The sequence below is a fragment of the Neophocaena asiaeorientalis genome, unplaced genomic scaffold (genome assembly GCF_003031525.2).
Source record: "Neophocaena asiaeorientalis asiaeorientalis breed wild unplaced genomic scaffold, Neophocaena_asiaeorientalis_V1.1 scaffold45, whole genome shotgun sequence".
NCBI classification, from domain to species: domain Eukaryota; kingdom Metazoa; phylum Chordata; class Mammalia; order Artiodactyla; family Phocoenidae; genus Neophocaena; species Neophocaena asiaeorientalis.
Genome location: NW_020174642.1, coordinates 8256743 through 8275689, shown reverse-complemented (window position 1 = coordinate 8275689; position 18947 = coordinate 8256743). Strand labels below are relative to the sequence as shown.

Sequence of the window (18947 nt, the reverse complement as noted above, 5' to 3'; positions counted from 1 at the left end):
TTGGCTTCCCTGAGTTACCTAAAGTGACAGTAAATGGCTAGTGTCGGGTCGGCCAGTAGTTTGGTGTCTGCCTTGAGCAGTATTCTGGGTGTGTGGATGGGAGCTGCAAACCCTAAGACCTGCAGGGCCTGGCAGATCATGTAAGTGAAGAAGGTGGGGGGCAGGGTAAAGGGATGGATGGCGACATGGAGAATTCAAGAGCTGAGTGACTGTCTAGGGGAAAAGGACTCTAGCAGCCTCCTGCCAAGCGATCCCGAGTGGAAACTGGGGGCCGTGTGAGCGAGTTTCTCAAGAGAAGCCAGAAATTTTGGTGTTATACGGCGACTCACACTTTTCAAGTGTTTGCTCAGATACGTGCAAACCATTGTACGGGGCAAATGAAACACATCTTTAGTTTGGATCCGAATCACGGCAGCCGGTTGTAGTTCTCTTCTGAAGAATCACTTTTTCTCTTTCATCCTGAAGTACCTGTCTGTAGACTTGACTTTGTGCACTGGCCTATCCATTCTTGTGGAATCCAGTTTTATTTCTCATCTCCCCATTTTCTGAACACTGCTACAGGTTCTATTTCAAAAATATATCTTCATCTTAAATCCCCACGATTCCTTTGGGCTTTATGGCATAAGGCCAAGCTGAAATGAGCTTTGTAAATGCATAAAGATATATAAACTAAGAATTGTCTATCCAGCAACTCATCTTCCAAACTGAGTCAAGACCCACACGAACCTCCTGTCAAGAAGGATAGCTTCATTTATTTCCGTGCTCTCTACCTCCTCAGGGAGAAGACTTTATTTGTGGGTGTTTTTATTCAAGGACTTTTTGTTGTTGGCATTTATTTGCAAGGCAGATGCAGCAAATGTAGGAGAAATGCCATAGCATTTTGTGGCTGTAAACCTCGAGAGTAAGGAAGACGAGAGAGGAGAAAATGAGCCAGGGGACAGGTTGTTTAGTCTCGCTGGGCTGCAATTGTCTCATCTGTAAAATGGGCTCAAATGTAAAATGGGCATGGCATCGACACCCACCATCTGGGGTTTGTGTAAGCTGTATGTCGCCTGATGCAGGCGTCAGCAGCATTAGTTGTAGCTTCTGTTGTCGCCTTGTTGACTTGCTGTCGGGGCTCCCACGGTGACTCTAATGATGGTCTGCAGATGTACTGCTCTCCCCCCTCTTCCTTCTTTGGTTTATTTTCCTTCCATGGTCATTGATTCCTGGAGAGCGTCCGCCTCATTTGTGTATCAGTATCACCCAGTTAAGTATATGCATTACGCTCCCATCTGAGATACATGCCATGCTTCCCCTTGTGTAGAACCAGCTCCTAGGTTAAATGTCCTATGTGTGCCGGTCTTGAAATCATTAAAGGTTCGTATCTTTTTGATGGCTTGTTGTTCATCGTGTTGGATTCCTATTGAAAAAAAATGTTTGAACTGTTTTCATGATATTGTTGCCTGGATCCATCAGAACAGCTGAAAGGTCACAAGTAAGGTACTATTGTCATAATATGCTATTTAGACTAAAAGGATTTTATGACTGTAGGTATGGATAACTTTTTAAATCCTTATGAATTCAAATGCCCACAAACATTGTTTCATCCACTCTAAATGCTGTATTATTATTACTGGACATTTGATATGCTTTTAGAAAAATATTTCATCCTTCTGGAAGCCTTTCTGTTGCTCCTTTATAATGGAACTAAATTCAACACTGAGCACAAAACCTAAAGTTACAGTTTATTATCCTGCTGACTGGAGACTGTGTCAAAATTAGCAGTTCCTTGAACAGGGCTTCCAAACCAAAGTCTTTACCTGTGTTCCCTTGTGTTTCTAGATGCTATCAGTCATCCAAATCTCTGCATAGCTTTCTCCTTACCATCAGTTCTTTTCTGATGAGTTTTTTGGGTTTTTTTTTTTTTTTTTCCGTTTACAACCCCAAGCTTTTAAATTCTCTACAAATCAGGACTAAGCTAAATGAATTTGGCCAGATGGTGGCTGCAGGAAAATAGGAAATATGTCTTAGTTATCTGTATATTTCTCTCCTGGTGTCTAGCAGATATCTGGCCACATAGCGAGTGTTCAAGAAATATTTTTAACCAGCTTAATGATATTGAATGTATATACCTAACGTTGTGTCTGATGTAGAGCAGGTGTTTAATAAATGTTATTGAATGAATGAATATATCATGATTGTGAAGATGACAAGACTGGCCGATTGGTTCAAATATTACAATGGTTAGAAATTATTAAATAGAAACTACTTCCATCTTTAAAAACAAAAGACAAAGCAAACACACTAACTCTCTGTTCCTCTGAGAAATAGCTGGAAAATTTAACAGCTTCTTTTCCTCTCGGCCAAGGTGGCTTCCAGTACTTCGGTTGCGATATAGCTGCTTTTGGTTTCAGGTAGCATCTGGAACCAGTTTCTGATGTTCTTGGATTACTACTGCTTCTTTATTCATAAAGAGATGCCACTGCAGGAAGCTACTTAAATCAATTTAAAGCTCCAAATCTGCAACCTAACGCAGCCCGGCCCCGCCAGCAGCAAGGGCAGTGTCTACCCCTTCTGATCTCCTCCCTAAGACGCTGGGACCCCAGCCTTAAACGTCTGCACCTCACTGACCCCCTGCTCCTCCGCCGTGATGAATGCAGGGGAGGTTTTCCGGTTGGAAATGGCCGTTGCTTGCCACCAACTTATTGGTTCTCTGAACAACCAGTTATACGAAGCAGTTTGAGGATTTTAATTTTAGGATCCACTCATCACGTACCTCACGCTCCCCTGGGGGGGGGTGTGTTTAAAGGGAGAGAAGAGAGTGGAGTGAGAGACAGGGCTCCCACCTGAAGGACCAGCCAGCCTCTCCTCAGCTCATGTCCCCTGCAAAGGCTGGCCTTGTTCTCAGCTGTCGTGTGCACATGTCATGTACGCACGCACACGTGCACACACACGGACACACACGCACAAGGCTTGAGTTCCCCTGGCCTTCACCCTTCTAGAGATGGCCCTGCTCCTTCCCGCCCACCCCCCCTGCCTCCCTGCCTTTCCTCCAGTGTGTATTTTCTGGCTTCCACTCCACACCTAGCCCTGTTTTTGGAGCTGGGGATACAACGGCTGACAGGACCCACGAAGACCCCGCTTGGAAGGAGCTTATGTTCCTGGGGGGAGACAGACACTTATCAAGTAAACAAAGAGTATTGTTTCAGATCATGGTCAGCACTGGGAAGGGAAGTAAACCAGGAAGGGGATAAAGTCTGGCAGGAGGTACTTAGGAGAAGATGGTCAGGGGAGTCCTCTCAGAAGCAGTGAGACGTGAGCTGAGACCTCAGTGGTGGACGGGCAGAGAGACCCGGACAGAGACCCTGAGAAACGGGTCCACGCGGAGGGAAGAGCAGAGATAAAGGCTGGCAGACAGCAATGAGCTTGGCATCCACAGCACAGGAAGAGTTTACTTCCATCCAAGCTGTGTTTGAAAGGTGCAGACTTTCAAACACTCCCCCAGAATTTAAACTCAGAAAGACCCCCCGGGGCCATGAAGCAACATCTCCTCGTATTCAGGCAGCTCTAGGTAGACCTTAACATTCGAATGGGCTCATTCTGACTCCCTCCTAGAAAACCAAACCTTTCTGATGTGCATTTGCAATTCTGTCTTCTTAAGGACCCGCCTGTTACTTCAGTCTGTTCTTTGTGGCTGTCCCTCAGACACAGAAAGTGATGGCGGGACGTTTTCTGAGGGTCCCAAGCTCGGAACCCTGAGCGCGTTTGCCTTTCCTAGCCATCTCCTCCCGCCTGCACGGGGCACAGGTGCCGAGCTTTCCTCCGACCTTGCCGCGTGCTCTGGCTGTTTCACTGTGGCCGCAGCTATGTGGAGATTTTCTCTTTCGTTCTCACTACATTCTCTCTGACTTCTGAGTCCATTGGCGACTTGCTGCTTTCCTAGGTGGACATATTGTGGTTCTGCTCTCATTGTTCGGGAGCCTACAGGGGGTGGAAGTGAGGGGGAGACCTGGGCCTGTGACAGAGGGGCAGGATGGCCACCTGTGTCCTGCTGAGTGACCAGAAGACAGCCCTGCATTCCCGTGCATGGATGACAAGCAGAGAGGCTCACCGCCATGAAGGAAAGTCCACCGCATCTCCAGAAGGGCCCTGTCAAAACACAAATGTCATACACTTGTTTGTTCAACCCATCTCTACTGAGCATCTTCCCTGTAAAAATACCATGCCAGGTATTACCTGAAGACATCAAAGTGTTAATATGTTAAACCAACACTTCCCACAGTCTCCTTGTTTATCAGAATAGCACATAGTGTCACAGACAGCAGACAAAGTGTCCCAAAGACGGGTCATTGAGGAGGTCCAAGAAACAAGGCAAAACCCAGCTTATGGAAGACAGACACCCCCTCCCACACACACGAACACACACACACACACACACACACACACACAGCCCAGTGAGGTGTCACCACAAGCCAGTAGCGACCTGAAGGTCCTGGAAATATACAAAGGGTAAAAAATATACAGCAAGGACCGGCATCTCTCAGTGTGGTCCCGTGTGGATACGGCACCAAGGTCTCAAGCATCCTATTCCCAGACTAGGAAGCAACAAGCCAGAATTCAAGTCATTCAGTCAACACCCTCATGTTAAAAATCCCTTCTTTGCCTTCCCACTGCTTTCAGGGTAAAGACCCCCAAGGCTCTGAGAGGCCAGCCCCACCTTCCCCACCAGTCATGACCCCCCCTGCTCTCCAGGCCCCAACTCTCTGGCCTCCTAAATTCCACCAACATAGATTTCCTTTGCCTGGCATCATCTCGTTCCAGGTGAACTAGTCCTTCTTGGGATGAGTCAAGATGAGCGGGGTTATTGACACGGGGCTGCTAGCCTCGCAGTTGAACAGGTTGAAGCCCCCAGCCAGGGCTCCTCCTTGGGGGTCCTCGGCGTGTGAGTCCCCGATGGTGTCACGTGACCCTCATGGACCCTTCCCCACTGGGGGCTCCAAATGCCCCAGCATGTTCCCAGCTCGCCTACCTTCTGAGCAGATTTTCCCATCCTGCTTTTTATCCAGAATTACTCTCTTTCAGAAGAACCATGAGCACAACAAACTCAAAGCCCCACTTTATACCTCAGTGTAGTTTTTATAGTTCACCAGCAAGTGGGATTACAATAACAATGAGCCCTTAAAAATGCACGAAGCCCTCCCAAGTACACGCCAAGAATGGTAATAGAATCCACTGAGGCGGACTTCTGATAACCATCTCACATTACTTATTTAGAGTCTTTCCTGGTCGCCGTTTGGGAGTGAAGATTCATTTACCAAGAAGGGTTCATTTACAAGTCTTCATTACTACTCTGACATTAATATTAAACTGGAAAAGTGTTAGATCTGGTCAGCCTCGGGTGTACGCGGACTACACGCTCCCCTTTGTAACTAGCTCTTTGATGCCATAGTGTCGTTTCAAGTCTGTGTAGTTTATATTGAAATTGCTGGAAGTCGAGGTAAGCATCCTTGGCTTCTTACCTTTACATCAATATACAGCTCCATCCAAGCACAGATATAAAACCTTGTTAGAAGTTGATGAAAGTTCCTTTTCTTGTGTCCCCAGAGGAGACTGAAGCCCACAGGGCCCCTGCTTCACTTTCATTCTGCACAAATTTTTTGTGAAAGCGTGCAAGTGTTCTCACATTTGCTGACTATAAAGAATCGCCCAGCCAAAAGAAGAAGGATATTGCAATGCGCCTTGGAATTTCAGGCTCCCAAAAATGCATTCATTTGTCCCTTATTCATCCCCAAATTCCAAGCACCTCCAAGTTCGCAGGTGTTGGACCAGTTTTCCCAGGTGAGATGGTTCAGAGCATAAGAAAGACTCTTTCAGGATTACAGGTTTTCATTAGAAATTATCAGGCCCATTTCCCTTGACTAAAGGAAAGAGCTAAAGCTCAAAGGTCTCACAGAACTACTTGAGGCAGAGGCAGGATTTCAAGGCAAGACTCAGCTCTCTCTCACTCACACCCTGCCCGTTGCTCTGAGCCCACCACCCTAGTCAGGTCAGGTCGGACACAGGCCATCTAACTGCCGTTCCATCGGATGCATCCCTTACATTCCTCCACAAAGAACTGAGGAGGTAATTCCTTGTGGATTAGGAGAGGCAGAGGAGTACCATTCCCTATTCTGATTGAATCTGATGGTTTTCAAGTAAAAGTAAAGTGAAATCAGGATCCACGTGGAATTAGGAACTTGGACCATGTAAGCTAGGATTTTGCAACAGCAGCGCATAATATCTGGGGTTGGGTGATGCTCTGTGGTGGAGGCTGCCCTGGGCATCATAGGACGTTGCCACGTGCCCCCTGGAGGGCAAAATCACCCTCAGCTGAGAACCGCTGTTCTCGACTGTAGGCTTTCTTTCCCCAGGGTGCACGTGGCCAGAGGCGGGAACCGTTGTCTGAGCCAGATTCACAGACTGCAGGTCCATTACAGGGTTTCTGAATTGATCCGTTCTTGTTCGGAGTCGGGATTGATTTTGCCATTCTCCTTCCAAAGCTAAAATGCATTCAAAGGTTGCATGTGAGTCTGAATAGATTGAGAAGGTTCAGGAAGTTTTGCTTTCCTGATAGGAAGGCAGGGGGGTGTCTTTTGGCTTTCAGCTAAAAAGAGGCAGGTTTAACACAGCAGTTTTCCCACAGTCGGGCAGAGCAGGGCGTGGAGGCCCCCTGGGTGCAGGATAGCAAGCTTTGAGCTCGTATTTTCTGATGGATGTGGGATCGCCAGGGGAATCCATGCTACTTCAAGGCTGGAGGGCTGGAGTTGTCATGGCGCCAGGGAGCAAAGTGGTTAGGGACCGACAGAGAAATGGATGCTGACTTATTTGGTGTGAACTTTCGGGGATATTAGTGGCACCAAAGGTCCCCAGAGGGCAGTGACAGGAGGATGAGAAATGGCCCATGATGTCAAATAATAAGACATAACATGGAAATAAAGGCTAAATCACCTCTCATCCTTCAAGGAGTGAGTCAGGGCAGCGCCTGGGCTCCTCTGGCAGCCAGGGGTGAAGGATGCAGTTTGTGGGCGGTGGGCTGATGAGACACGGGCCGGGGGATGCACGGGGAGCATGAGGCCTGGGGCGGGTGGGCTGTCGAGGCCAGGCGAGGAGAGAGGGCCAGCTCATGGTCTACAACCTACATCCCTTCCCACAGGGCTCGCTTCCCGGTCCTCTTAGCCATCATCCTGTGACTCGGTGACCTTGGCTTTTCTCTCTGTGTGGTGCTGTGTCTCTCACTTTCATCTCTCTTGGTCCCCTGTCTTCATGATTTCCCTCTGCTTCCCTCTGGGTGTGTGCTTCTCTGAACCCCTCTGTCTCTCTCTGTCCTCTCTGTTTTCTCTCTCCCCCATCTCTCTGTCTCTATCTCTCTGTCTCCCTCTCTGTCTCTGTCTCTCCCTCTATCTCTCTGTTTGTCTCTCTCTGTCTCTGTCTCTCTGTCTCCCTCTCTGTCTCAGTCTGTCTCTGTCTCTCTCTCCCCCATCTCTCTGTTTGTCTCTCTCTGTCTCTGTCTCTCTGTCTCCCCACCAGCCCTCCTCCCTCCCACCTCACCCCTGCCCCACCCCTCCATCTCAGCACCACCTGACCCCAGGCTGGCCCAGCAGCTCAGTCCCTCAGCCCAGTTTCTCAGAGCTTTCTTCCCCCACCAGCCTCCTTCACCCCTCGCTGTCCCTCCATGTCTCTGACACAAGGGCCATCATAGGCTTTGGCCTCGGGAGCAGAGCACAGTGGGGTGACTGTTGACGATGCACAAACACACAATTGAAACCCACAAAAGACGGTGGGTGGAGAGAGCCTGCAAGGCGCAGGCGGGACTCAGCCCCCGTGGGTTCCTCTGGGTTTGGGGAGGTAGCTCACAGGGTCTAGGTGTCTGGGAAGGTGCTAGAAGGGCTGGAAGTACAGGCAGGCAGGTGAGCAGGGCAGATGGAAGGCGAGGAAGGGAGTGCTGGGGTCCCCAGGTCCTTTCCCTCCCAGCTTTCAGAGGGTGAGCCCCGGGGCCGCCTGCCTGACTCTGTCCTTTTCTCCTATGTGCCTCCGCTTGCCTTTTCTGTGTGTGGCCTTCCCCTCCGATTTTCCTTCCCATCTCTGTCTTTCCATCACACGTACACATGCACACACACACTCGACACTGGTGCCCTGGCCCCTGCACTGCAGTCGGCCGTCTCCTGACCCTCTCGTACCTGCACTGTCTGTGCTTTACCCCCTCCCCATGCCTTCTGCTTCATGGCTGAAAGGTTCAGCACAAAGGAAACCAAACTAGAAAGAGGGAGAGACAAAGTGGAGAGGTAGCCGGAGGGGAAGTTATCACTGAGGATGTCAGTTCCGATGTCCGTCTGGAGGCCCTGGTTTCCTGGAATCTGCACCCAGGCCGGGCCAGGTTCCACCCGGGTTGGGGGCAGTGGCGGGTTTACACACCAGGATGCCAAGGGCATGCGCACCTGACACAGGTGACTCTGGAGTTCAAAGCAAAGGAGACCCTTCGACATCTCCTGGGTCACTGCCGCTTTCAAATGGAAACTCCAGAGGGCTGGGGTGGATTCACTTCGGGGGGGCGGGGGTTGCTCCACGGAGCCTGGTGGGGGTCAAGTGTTCTGGGAGGGTGGGCTGGGGAGGGCTGGGCAGCGGGGAACCGAGAAGGCCCGTGGAGACAGATGCACTCAGGAGGCTTCGGCTCCCTCCTGGGGGGAATCCGGAAAAGCCACCTCCAATCCAGCCCTGGAAGGATATTTTCCTAAGTGTAGGGTGCCAGCTGGACAGCTGTCCACCTCCCCAGGGAGCAGGGGACCTGGGAGAAGTGACTCTGGCTTGGCCTTGGCAGAGAAGGAAGGATGGCTCATAGCAGAGCCCACAGAGGGGCTGCTGTGAGCTCAGGGCACAGCGCGGGGACAGCGTAATCCACAAGTGTGCCAGCCACTGTTACTGATCATTAAAGAGAAAACCCCTCCTCTCCTTGGTGGATGGGAGCAGAGACTGTTCCACACAGGAAAAATGTTCAAAGAGGTTTCCCGTGACGCCCCCAGCCCATCCCAGACAGGAAGAAAGGACCTCTGTGTTAGGGTCCTGTGGCCTCTGTACCGAATTACCGCAAACTAGGTGGCTTAAAACAACAGAAACATATTCTCTCTTCTGGGTGGACAGAAGTCCGAGATCAACGTGTCCGTGAGGTTGTGCTCCCTCCAGGAATTCTAGAGAAGAGTCCCTTCCTTCTCTCTTCCAGCTTCTGGTGGCTCCAAGTTCCTTGGGTCGTGACCCCATCACTCCAACCTTTGCCTCATCTTCACATGGCCGTCTCCCTTCTTTATGTCTCAAATCTCCCTCTGCTTTTTTTTTTTTTTTTTAATGAGGACACATGTCATAGGATTTCGGGCTCACCTTAAATTCAGGTGATCTCATCTCAAGGTCCTTTACTTAATGACATCAACAAAAACCCTTCTCCAAATCAGGTCACAGACACCAAGGGTTGGGATATGGACCTATCTTTTGGGGGGACACTACTCAACCCACAAAAGACAGACACTAAGGTAAAAGAAGAGTGCCCGAACCATTCCCCTGTCAGATCTCCAGCCCCATAACTTCAGACCCTCTGGAAAGGGAGATGTCTGACAGGAAACCTTTCACCTGCATTATCTAATTAAACCCTCATTCTAACCCTCTGTGGTCGATTCTGCTCTGTTCCCATTTTATGAGTGAGGAAACTGAGCCCAGACTTATACCTGTCAGATTAAAATGCAGACAATGTCGTCCAGGCTTCCACTCTTAATCACCACCGTTAGAAGTGTTGTTTAGTTTCTCCCATGTGAAACGGCCGGCCAGATGGAGGGCCGGGAGGTTAAGAAAAGCAGATGCGTGGGTGTCTAGATTGTCATGATAGTTTCCCATTTTATTTCTCTCTGTCTGGAGTCATAAGCGCATGGTTGTCTCGGCATGTAGAGACGTCTGCAGAACATAAAAATGGACGGACGTTTAGAGAATCCAGTTTCCTAACTGGTACTGGGACTAGCAAAAGAGGTGGGTTTTAATGGCCATAAAGTGCCTTTAATAAACAGCGCTCCCCACCGATCACTCTGGTGCTTCCTTCTGCGTCAGCGCATGAACTATTAAGAGAGCTCACTTACGTCATTCACACAGTTGAAAGGGCTACTTGGGGTGCCAATCAGAAAACACACTGTCAAAAGGAGCTAATTAGAGCATCACACAACTTAATCAAGCTTTGCCTGAAAAATTGGATCTCTCGGAGATACTGACTATTCAGAGATGCTTAGCAGGCCTGCGATAAGCAAACACAGAAGCCCCTGTATATAGGGATGTGGTGCTGAGCTGTTTTCATTATTAAGGATTTCCAGTTCTCACCAATCTTTTCCAGCTACCTTGATCACTACATCTAAAGTGGCAACCCTGAAGGTATCATGGGTTTGTCTTCTGATTTCAGACACATTCGTTCCATCCAATCTGGCACCTGAGCATTCCGCAGTCCAGTTGGGACCAAGATGCTATTGCTTTTTAGGGGTTTAATAAGCCCTGTTTGTTCAAAGGGGAGTTGCTGGGATGGAGAGTCATTTGTGAATCTGTGACAAAGCATTACAAATATGCCAAGTGCTCAAGATTTAGTTGGGTGTCAGAAACAGCATAAGGCACTCTTGACCTACATTTTAAAAGAACCCTGGAGGTAAATGCCTTCCACATTTTCTCAAGTACTTGAACAAAATGATTTTCAAGATAATATTAGTTATGTAAATAAACAAAAGAGCCAATTAATCTGGGCTCTTGGAATAAAGACAGATAATCACTTTTAGGAAATTGGATATATAAAAATCCACAAATTTCAAAATTGATCCATTAGGGTGTGTTGATTCACATGCAAAAAATTATTCTTCATGCTACAAAAGAACTGTTCCAGTTTTTGTTTTTAATGACAGCTCTGTTAATGCTTTCATGATATTTGTTTGCAAATAATTTAACCCCCAATAGAGAAGGTTAAAGAATACATCCACTACCAGAAAGGAAGACGAAGAATTTTCAATACCATCATAAAAGGCATTAGGGACATAAGGTTTCATTTTTTTAAATTAAATACTTTTATTTTTCGGGACTAAAGCTAATACACATAGCAATATCTACCTTCAACATTAGAATCTATAATGATAAATTTCATGCCACCTTTTTTTCTAAGCTAAAGTCCAGATACATCAAGTTACAAAACTCATTTCACAAGAATGCGAAATTACATCATTTCTTTCTCTAAGAGTGTCGTGGCCAATTTATCATCGAGGAATTTATTATTGGGCTTTCCTTTGATCCAGTTCACTGTATGAAGCCAATGTTTAATCAAAGTGCCTTTGATTTCAGTGAGCCAAACCAAGGTATTGTTTTAGTGGAACACAGGCTGAAAAATATTAATGAAAATGTATAATTAGTCACCATCACTTCTTGGGATAAAGACATCCTGAGAAAGCCAGTGGGAAAATGCTAAGTGGATTCTTGCATCATAAATACCAAGTAATATGACAATGTAATGCAAGGTCTCAGAAATCAACATGGTAAATCTCCCAAAAATAAGGTCATCATTTCTCTTATTGGGGGGTTGGGGAAGAAAACTCAAAGCATTTTGAAAATTCTTATGCTCATTTAAACTGTGCAAAATGCATTTTCCAGTAATTTTCCAGCCTGTCTTACTTTTGTTGCTAGATCTCCTATACCATTGAGTAGTCTCTCCCTTCTCTTTACATGGTTATTCTCTTTCAGTGAGTAAACTTGAATTTCGAAGGTTCTGGGGTCTAAGTCACTGTCTAATTGCACACGGCTTCACTGCTTTGTTAGCGCAACCACCAGCTAATGGCAGCCCTGCCTGGTACAGGAGGTTCCAAGATCCCGCCAAGGGGCTGGCTGAGGAAGACATGATCAACGATAAGGAAAGCAGGGAATATTTTGAAGCAAAAGAAACAAGAATTGCCAGTTATTTTAGATTCAGAAAGTTAAGGAATGAGTTATGCCTTAGATACGTTATTAAGAATAAAATGCTCACGAACGATCTCCTCTGGGGTGTCCCCAACCACATCAGACTCAGCATGTCTGAAACCAAACCCATGATCTTTTCCCACCAAATTATGATTTTTCTCCTAGGCAGTTCTGTGCAATGAATGAATAGTCCTGCTGTCCACCCGGTTTCCTGAGCTTGAAACCTGGAAGGGAGTCATCGCTGACCCCTCCTTCCCACTGCCCCACCTGCCATCAGTTCTGGAGCCATCTCCTTGGGCTTGTTCCACAAGTCACAGTTTCATTCCCTTTCACTTCCCATTGATGCTCAGGCCATCATCATGGCTCCCTCATCATGGCTCCTGCATACCTGGTCTCTCGGCTCCAGGACTGCACACCCCCAGCCCGTTTTCTAATCAGAGCTGCTCACCAGGTCTGCCATAAGGGACTTACAGGTGAGCCAAGATGGCCAGCCTCTCAGTCCCCAACGTGGCCAGGAAGAGCCCAGTGCATTCATCCCAGTGGGTTGCACAGATACCCCTTGTCTGCATGTGTCTCGAAGTGAGAAGAGTTGGAAGCACTAGGCTACACAATGAACAATGTCTATTCCAAAACTGCTGGAAGGTCAGATCTGGGCTTCAGTCCAGCTCAAACCTGGGTGATGTAGTTTGCAAAGTGTGTCTAGTGACTGGGCTCTAATTGTGTTCATGCATTTAGGGGACCCACAAGATGTATTGAAGACTTGAACCAGGGTCATAATGATGGGAGCAAAAGGGAGTCAAGAGATATTTTGCAAATAGAATTAACCTGGAGAAGGAGGTGTCAATGAGGGCTCTGAGATTTCAAGTATCAATTTCTGAGAAGATGAGGGTGACAAAAAAAAGATTGGGCACGAAAGAGAAAGTGGCATTTGGGGATGAGTTTGGGACTAGGGGCTAGCCTTCATAAACTGGGTTTGTAGACTGTGGCTTTTAAAATTCGTGATGTGCATTTCTCTAATGATTAGTGATGCTGAGCATCCTTTCATGTGTTTGCTGGCAGTCTGTGTATCTTCACTGGAGAAATGTCTATGTAGGTCTTCTGCCCAGTTTTCGATTTGGTTGTTTGTTTTTTGATATTGAGCTGCATGAGCTGCTTGTATATTTTGGAGATTAGTCCTTTGTCAGTTACGTCATTTGCAAATATTTTCTCCCATTCTGAGGGTTGTCTTTTCGTCTTGTTTATGGTTTCCTTTGCTGTGCAAAGGCTTTTAAGTTTCATTAGGTCCCATTTGTTTATTTTTGTTATTATTTCCACTTCTCTAAGGGGTGGGTCAAAAAGGATCTTGCTGTGATTTATGTCATGGAGTGTTCTGCCTATGTTTTCCTCTAAGAGTTTTATAGTGTCTGGCCTTACATTTAGGTCTTTAATCCATTTTGAGTTTATTTTTGTATATGGTATCGAGGAGTGTTCTAATTTCATTCTTTTACATGTAGCTGTCCAGCACCACTTATTGAAGAGGATGTCTTTTCTCCATTGTATATTCTTGCCTCCTTTATCAAAGATAAGGTAACCATATATGCGTGGGTTTATCTCTGGGCTTTCTATCCTGTTCCATTGATCTGTATTTCTGTTTTTGTGCCAGTACCATACTGTCTTGGTTACTGTAGCTTTGTAGTCTGAATGAGGTATCACCTCACACCAGTCAGAATGGCCATCATCAAAAAATCTACAAACAATAAATACTGGAGAGGGTGTGGAGAAAAGGGAACCCTCTTGCACTCTTTGTGGGAATTTAAATTGATACAGCCACTGTGGAGAACAATATGGAGGTTCCTTAAAAAACTAAAAATAGAACTACCATATGACCCAGCAATCCCACTGCTGGGCATATACCCTGAGAAAACCATAATTCAAAAAGTGTCATGTACCACAGTGTTCCCTGCAACACTATTTACAATAGCCAGAGCATGGAACAACCTAAGTGTCCATCATTGGATGTATGGATAAAGAAGATGTGGCACATATATACAATGGAATATTACTCAGCCATAAAAAGAAATGAAACTGAGTTATTTGTAGTGAGGTGGATAGATCTAGAGCCTGTACTTCACAGAGTGAAGTAAGTCAGAAAGTGAAAAACAAATACCATATGCTAACACATATATATGGAATCTAAAAAATAAAAAAAAGTTCTAACAAACCTAGGGACAGGACAGGAATAAAGATGCAGACATAGAGAATGAACTTGAGGACACAGGAAGGGGGAAGGGTAAGCTGGGATGAAGTGAGAGAGTGGCATAGACATATATACACTATGAAATGTAAAATAGATAGCTAGTGGGAAGCAACTGCATAGCACAGGGAGATCAGCTCGGTGCTTTGTGACCACCTAGAAGGGTGGGGTAAGGAGGATGGGAGGGAGATGCAAGAGGGAGGGGATTTTGGGATATATGTATACACATAGCTGATTCACTTTGTTATACAGCATAAACGAATACAACATGGTAAAGCAATTATACTCCAATAAAGATGTTTAAAAAATAAATAAATACAAAATATAAAATAAAATTCATGATGGACATTCATGTAGAAATATCTAGCAAAGCATGTGAAATTCAAGTCTAGAACTCAGGAAAGAGAGCAAAATGGAAAAGATGGATGTGACCTATAATGAGATGAGGTGAGTGCTGAGCCTTGAAGAGAGGGCTGAGCACATGGCACCGGGAAAACCCTGTCTTAGAGGGTGGATGGAGGACAGGGTCCAGGAAAGGAGAGTAACAAGTCACAGTCAGAGATGTAGGAAGAGCTCTGGGAGAGCAAAGTGCTGTGGAAGCTGAGAGTTTCAAAAACAAAAAGATCAACAGCACAAAATGTTGTAGGTGGTACAAGTAGTGTGAGGACCAAGAAGAAACCATGGAATGTGGCAATTAGAGGTCACAGTTGAACTTCAAAAGAACAATTGCCGTAGTTGATGGTGATGGCAGCTGTGCCAGTTCAGGTTTTCCAAGAAGCAGATGCCAAGACAGATTAGACATGCAAGGGATTTGGTGGTGGGGATGGGGGGTGGGGGGATTCTTGTAAAGAATAAAGATAAAAAGAGGGAGCGGTATTACTGAATTCAGGTTCAGCCACTCATTGCTCAATAATCCAACACTGAGAAACAGATGTTGGGTAAAAGGAGAGACAGCTTTATTGAGGAAGCTGGCAGTCCTGTGGAAAAGGTGGACTCATGTCCCAAAGAACCAACTTCCCATTCTCAGGCTTTGCTCAGAAATTTTATAGGGAAAAGAAAAAGGAGCTACGTGCTGAGGAGAGGGTTGTGGGGGTCATGATCAATTCACAGACATTCTTCTGATTAGTTGGTGGTGAGGTAATTGGGAGTCAACATCATCAACCTTCTGGTTTCAACCGGTCTGGGATTTCCTGCTGGTGGGCAGCATGCAGTTAACTCCTTCCAACTGGTGGGGTTTCAGTATCTACAGAACAGCTCAAAGGATGTGGCTCAGAATGTTATCTATAGACCTTGAGGAGGAACTAAAGATCCTTGACTTTGTTTAATGACTAAACTATTGTTATTTTGTCTTCCTTGACTATTGTCCTTTGTTTCTGCATCTTCTTATTTCTCTGATTAAATTTATTCTTTAGAACTTGGGGAGGGCCTAGGAGGCTAAAGTTTTTCTGCAAACAAGAAGCAGGTGGAGGACATGGCTGGTGTCTGTTCCAGAAAGTCCCCACAGGGTCCTGCTCCATTACAGCAGAAGCAGGCAAGGAGGGCCCACAGACCAAGACACAGGTGTGAATCCTGTGACAGGAGGAAGGGAAGGAAGGGGTGGGCAGGAAGACCCTCTGCTGTAGTGCACTGCTGAGGACTCTGCAGCCGGGCGATGGGGAAGCCCCGAGCAAACCCCTCACTGAGAAATCCCACATCAGGTGGGGTTTGTCATCAGGGGAACCTGTCATGTCAGGCAGTGCTGGGAGCAGCCCAGAGGACAGGTGGCCTCCGCGTTGGGGCGGGGTGGGGGGGGAAGTGGATTCTGTCCACTAACCTCTCTCCCCGCAGTGGGTTCTCTTGAAGAGGGTGCATTTCCCTGGCATCATAGAAGCCAAATGAGTGATCCTGAGAAGGAAGTAGAAACCCTGATACCCGGTCTAAGCTGTTCGTCTTTGTCTACACGGCACTGACCGAAAGAGACACAAGCAGTTTAGCAGGCAGGCAAAGCCTGGTAAGGATTCCACCTAAAGCAATCACAGAAACTGGTAACTAAGTGACGGCCAAGGTCACACAGTTCTGTGGAAGTGCTGAGACTCCATCATTCTTTGCTCTGCATCCCTGTCTCCCTCCTCAAACCCTGCACTCTCCCGACCACTGTCCACTGCATCCAGGGTTCAGGCCATCACCGTTTATAACCCGCATGTGTGGTTGCCTCTGGTGTTTCCCGTGGTGGGGTTTCCAAGGATCTTGTTACCTCTATTTCTCTGGTGAAAATATGACATTTAAGAGCTTAAGTGAACAAGCCATAGGAAAGCCAGCTCTCCCTGTGCCTGGTGGAGGAGGCCTGAGGGTGATGCCTTTGCAGGGGCTCTGACCAGGGGTCTCGGGAAGCCCTGTGCCCAGGTCTCCCTGTGCCCAGGTGTGGAGACATTCCCACCTATAATACCCCGAGTGGCCCATCGCATGGGCACAGGGCCAGCCAGCACCTGCTGACCAAGGGAAGAGCCCACCTAACCCTCTGTGTTTCCTTCCAGGTGACCTCATCCACTTGCCTCCATACCTTCGAATGGACTTCTTGTTGAATCGAAGTGGTCCAGGCGCCAGCAGGGACCCGAGTATAGGGCAGGCATGCTTGGAGCCCCAGAAAAGTCGGACCCTGAAACGCCCCCCGGTCCTCGAGCCCATCCCCATGGAGGCTGCCTCCTCCACGGCCTCCACGAGGGACGGACAGCAGTGGCAGCAGGGGGCCGTGGCCACATTACCTCAGCGGGAGGGGGTGGAGCTGGGACAGGCAGCCAAGATGAGCAGCTCCCAGGAATCCCTGCTGGACTCTCGGGGCCATTTGAAAGGCAGCAATCCCTACACCAAGTCCTACACCCTGGTATAACCAACGGCATGACTGGACAGCGGTTGTAAATACGGTTTAAAAAATTCAATCAAAGCTACCTTTTTTTTACAGAATTCCAATATTTATAATGAAAGAAAATTGCCAAAATATATTAAAAAAAAAAAAAAAACAGAGAGAGAGAAAATACTGAAAAAAACCACAGACAGTGCAAAGACTCTCCTGCTTTTTTTCTGTCTGAGTGTGAGCTCCATCTGCCTGGGCATCTGATTTTTTGGGAAAGAAGTCCAGTTTTATGATCTTCACGGGCTATTGCATTTTTACTGATTTTCTACAATGTGCATGTGGGACACATTCAACCTTCTGACTGGAAGTTCTATCACACAAGATTCAAGAAAGAAAACAGGAAAAAAAAATTTACCTTCTTTGTGAATTTAAAAGGAACCTTGATTTGGGGACCGGGGTAAACGTTAGTCATGTTTGCACACCTTTCTTTCCCATTAGAAATTGGGTCCTTGATTTGACCTCCTTCTGTTGTTACTTAGGATGAGTGCCGTCAGTGAAGGGGTGGGGGGAATCAATTTGGTTTTCTTTTTTGTTTATTTTTTAAGTTAATGAGACACTCTTTGCATTTTGTCTAAGTGAAATAAAAAAGAAAAGGTGGTCTGCCTTTATTTCGATGTCTACTTCTCTTGTCTCCTATTGACTGCTGGGTCCTCCTTCCTAGGGGTGCTTGTGTTTGCAAACACCAGGGCTGAATCAAGGCCCCAAGTTAATAAACCAGTGAGGATTCTGAGAGTCTGACCTCCCCAGGATAGAGGGGAAGGACACAGAAGATGCAGCAGGTCTGAGTTTTAATGAGGGGCTGGCCAGGTATTCTAAGCCCCTTCATATGCTCTGCTCTTTGCCTCCCAACGACACCTGGCCCTCTAGCTGGACTAGGGGTCAGAAAACTATGACCCACAGGACAAATCCAGCCCACTGCTATATTTATCTATAAAGTTTTATTGGAACACAGCCATGCACACCATGTGCATTTAGTCCATGGCTGTTTCATGCCATGATGGCAGAGTTGAGTAGTTACAACAGAGATGGTAGGGCCAGCAAAGCTGGAACTATTCACCATCTGGCTTTTTCCAGAAAAAGTTTGCAGACCCCTACTCTAGAGTCCCACCGTCAGCCCCAGCTCACTGGAATCAGGAAGGTTGGACCAGGAGAAGTCTGTGCATCCTGTCCTCATGGACCTGTCCTGCCACCACCATAACCAGTATCTAAATGTGCAGTAGACCATCTTGCTGTCTGTTCCTCTGACTCACTCCCTTGCACCCAGAGAAAACGAGTCGAGAGTAAGTGATGTTCCTCTGAAATCTTTCTTTTTCTTCCTCTCAGTTTATATTATTTTCCATGTGGCTCATCCTAACAGAGCACTTATTCTTAAATAGTATAAATTGTGTCCTCCTTCCCATGACCCTTACATAGTACACCTTAGAAAGCCCCCCCAACTCCCCATTCCAGCCTCTCTTAAGTCTCATGTCAGAGGTTTGGCATTGACTAGAAAACGTGGTCGAATGCCCGGAGCTGCTCAGTTGCCAAGGTAGCAGACTGTACAAATACGTCCACTCCCTTAATACTCTCTACAGGCTCCCCTTTAAGCCACAAGCCTAGGCTGGTGTCACCCATTGCCATCTGAGAACATGTTCAGAAATTTCTTTCCTGTTCTGCCTCCTTCTGTCCTTTTGTCCCTCCCTCTTTCCTTCCTTCTCTCCTTCCTTCTCTCCTTCCCTTCTTCCATCCATCTTTTCCATCATTCCTTCCTTCCATTTACTTTCCAGGCAAGCCTATTTGCCTACTTAGATTCTATGATACCGAGCGTCTGCAGAGCAGATCCAGGACCACTTGCTGGTCCTGACATTAGAT

At 46.9% G+C, this 18947-nt stretch overlaps 1 protein-coding gene across 1 annotated transcript in view; it reads left to right on the top strand.

The window, feature by feature from the left end:
- The window catches only part of DSCAM (DS cell adhesion molecule), a 737093-nt gene extending 720021 nt beyond the window's left edge, over window positions 1-17072 (top strand). Inside the window, exon 34 of the mRNA XM_024758431.1 lies at window positions 16720-17072. Coding sequence (XP_024614199.1) covers window positions 16720-17072 — 353 coding nt within the window. The remainder of the gene's footprint in view (window positions 1-16719) is intronic.
- Window positions 17073-18947: the final 1875 nt, after the last annotated feature.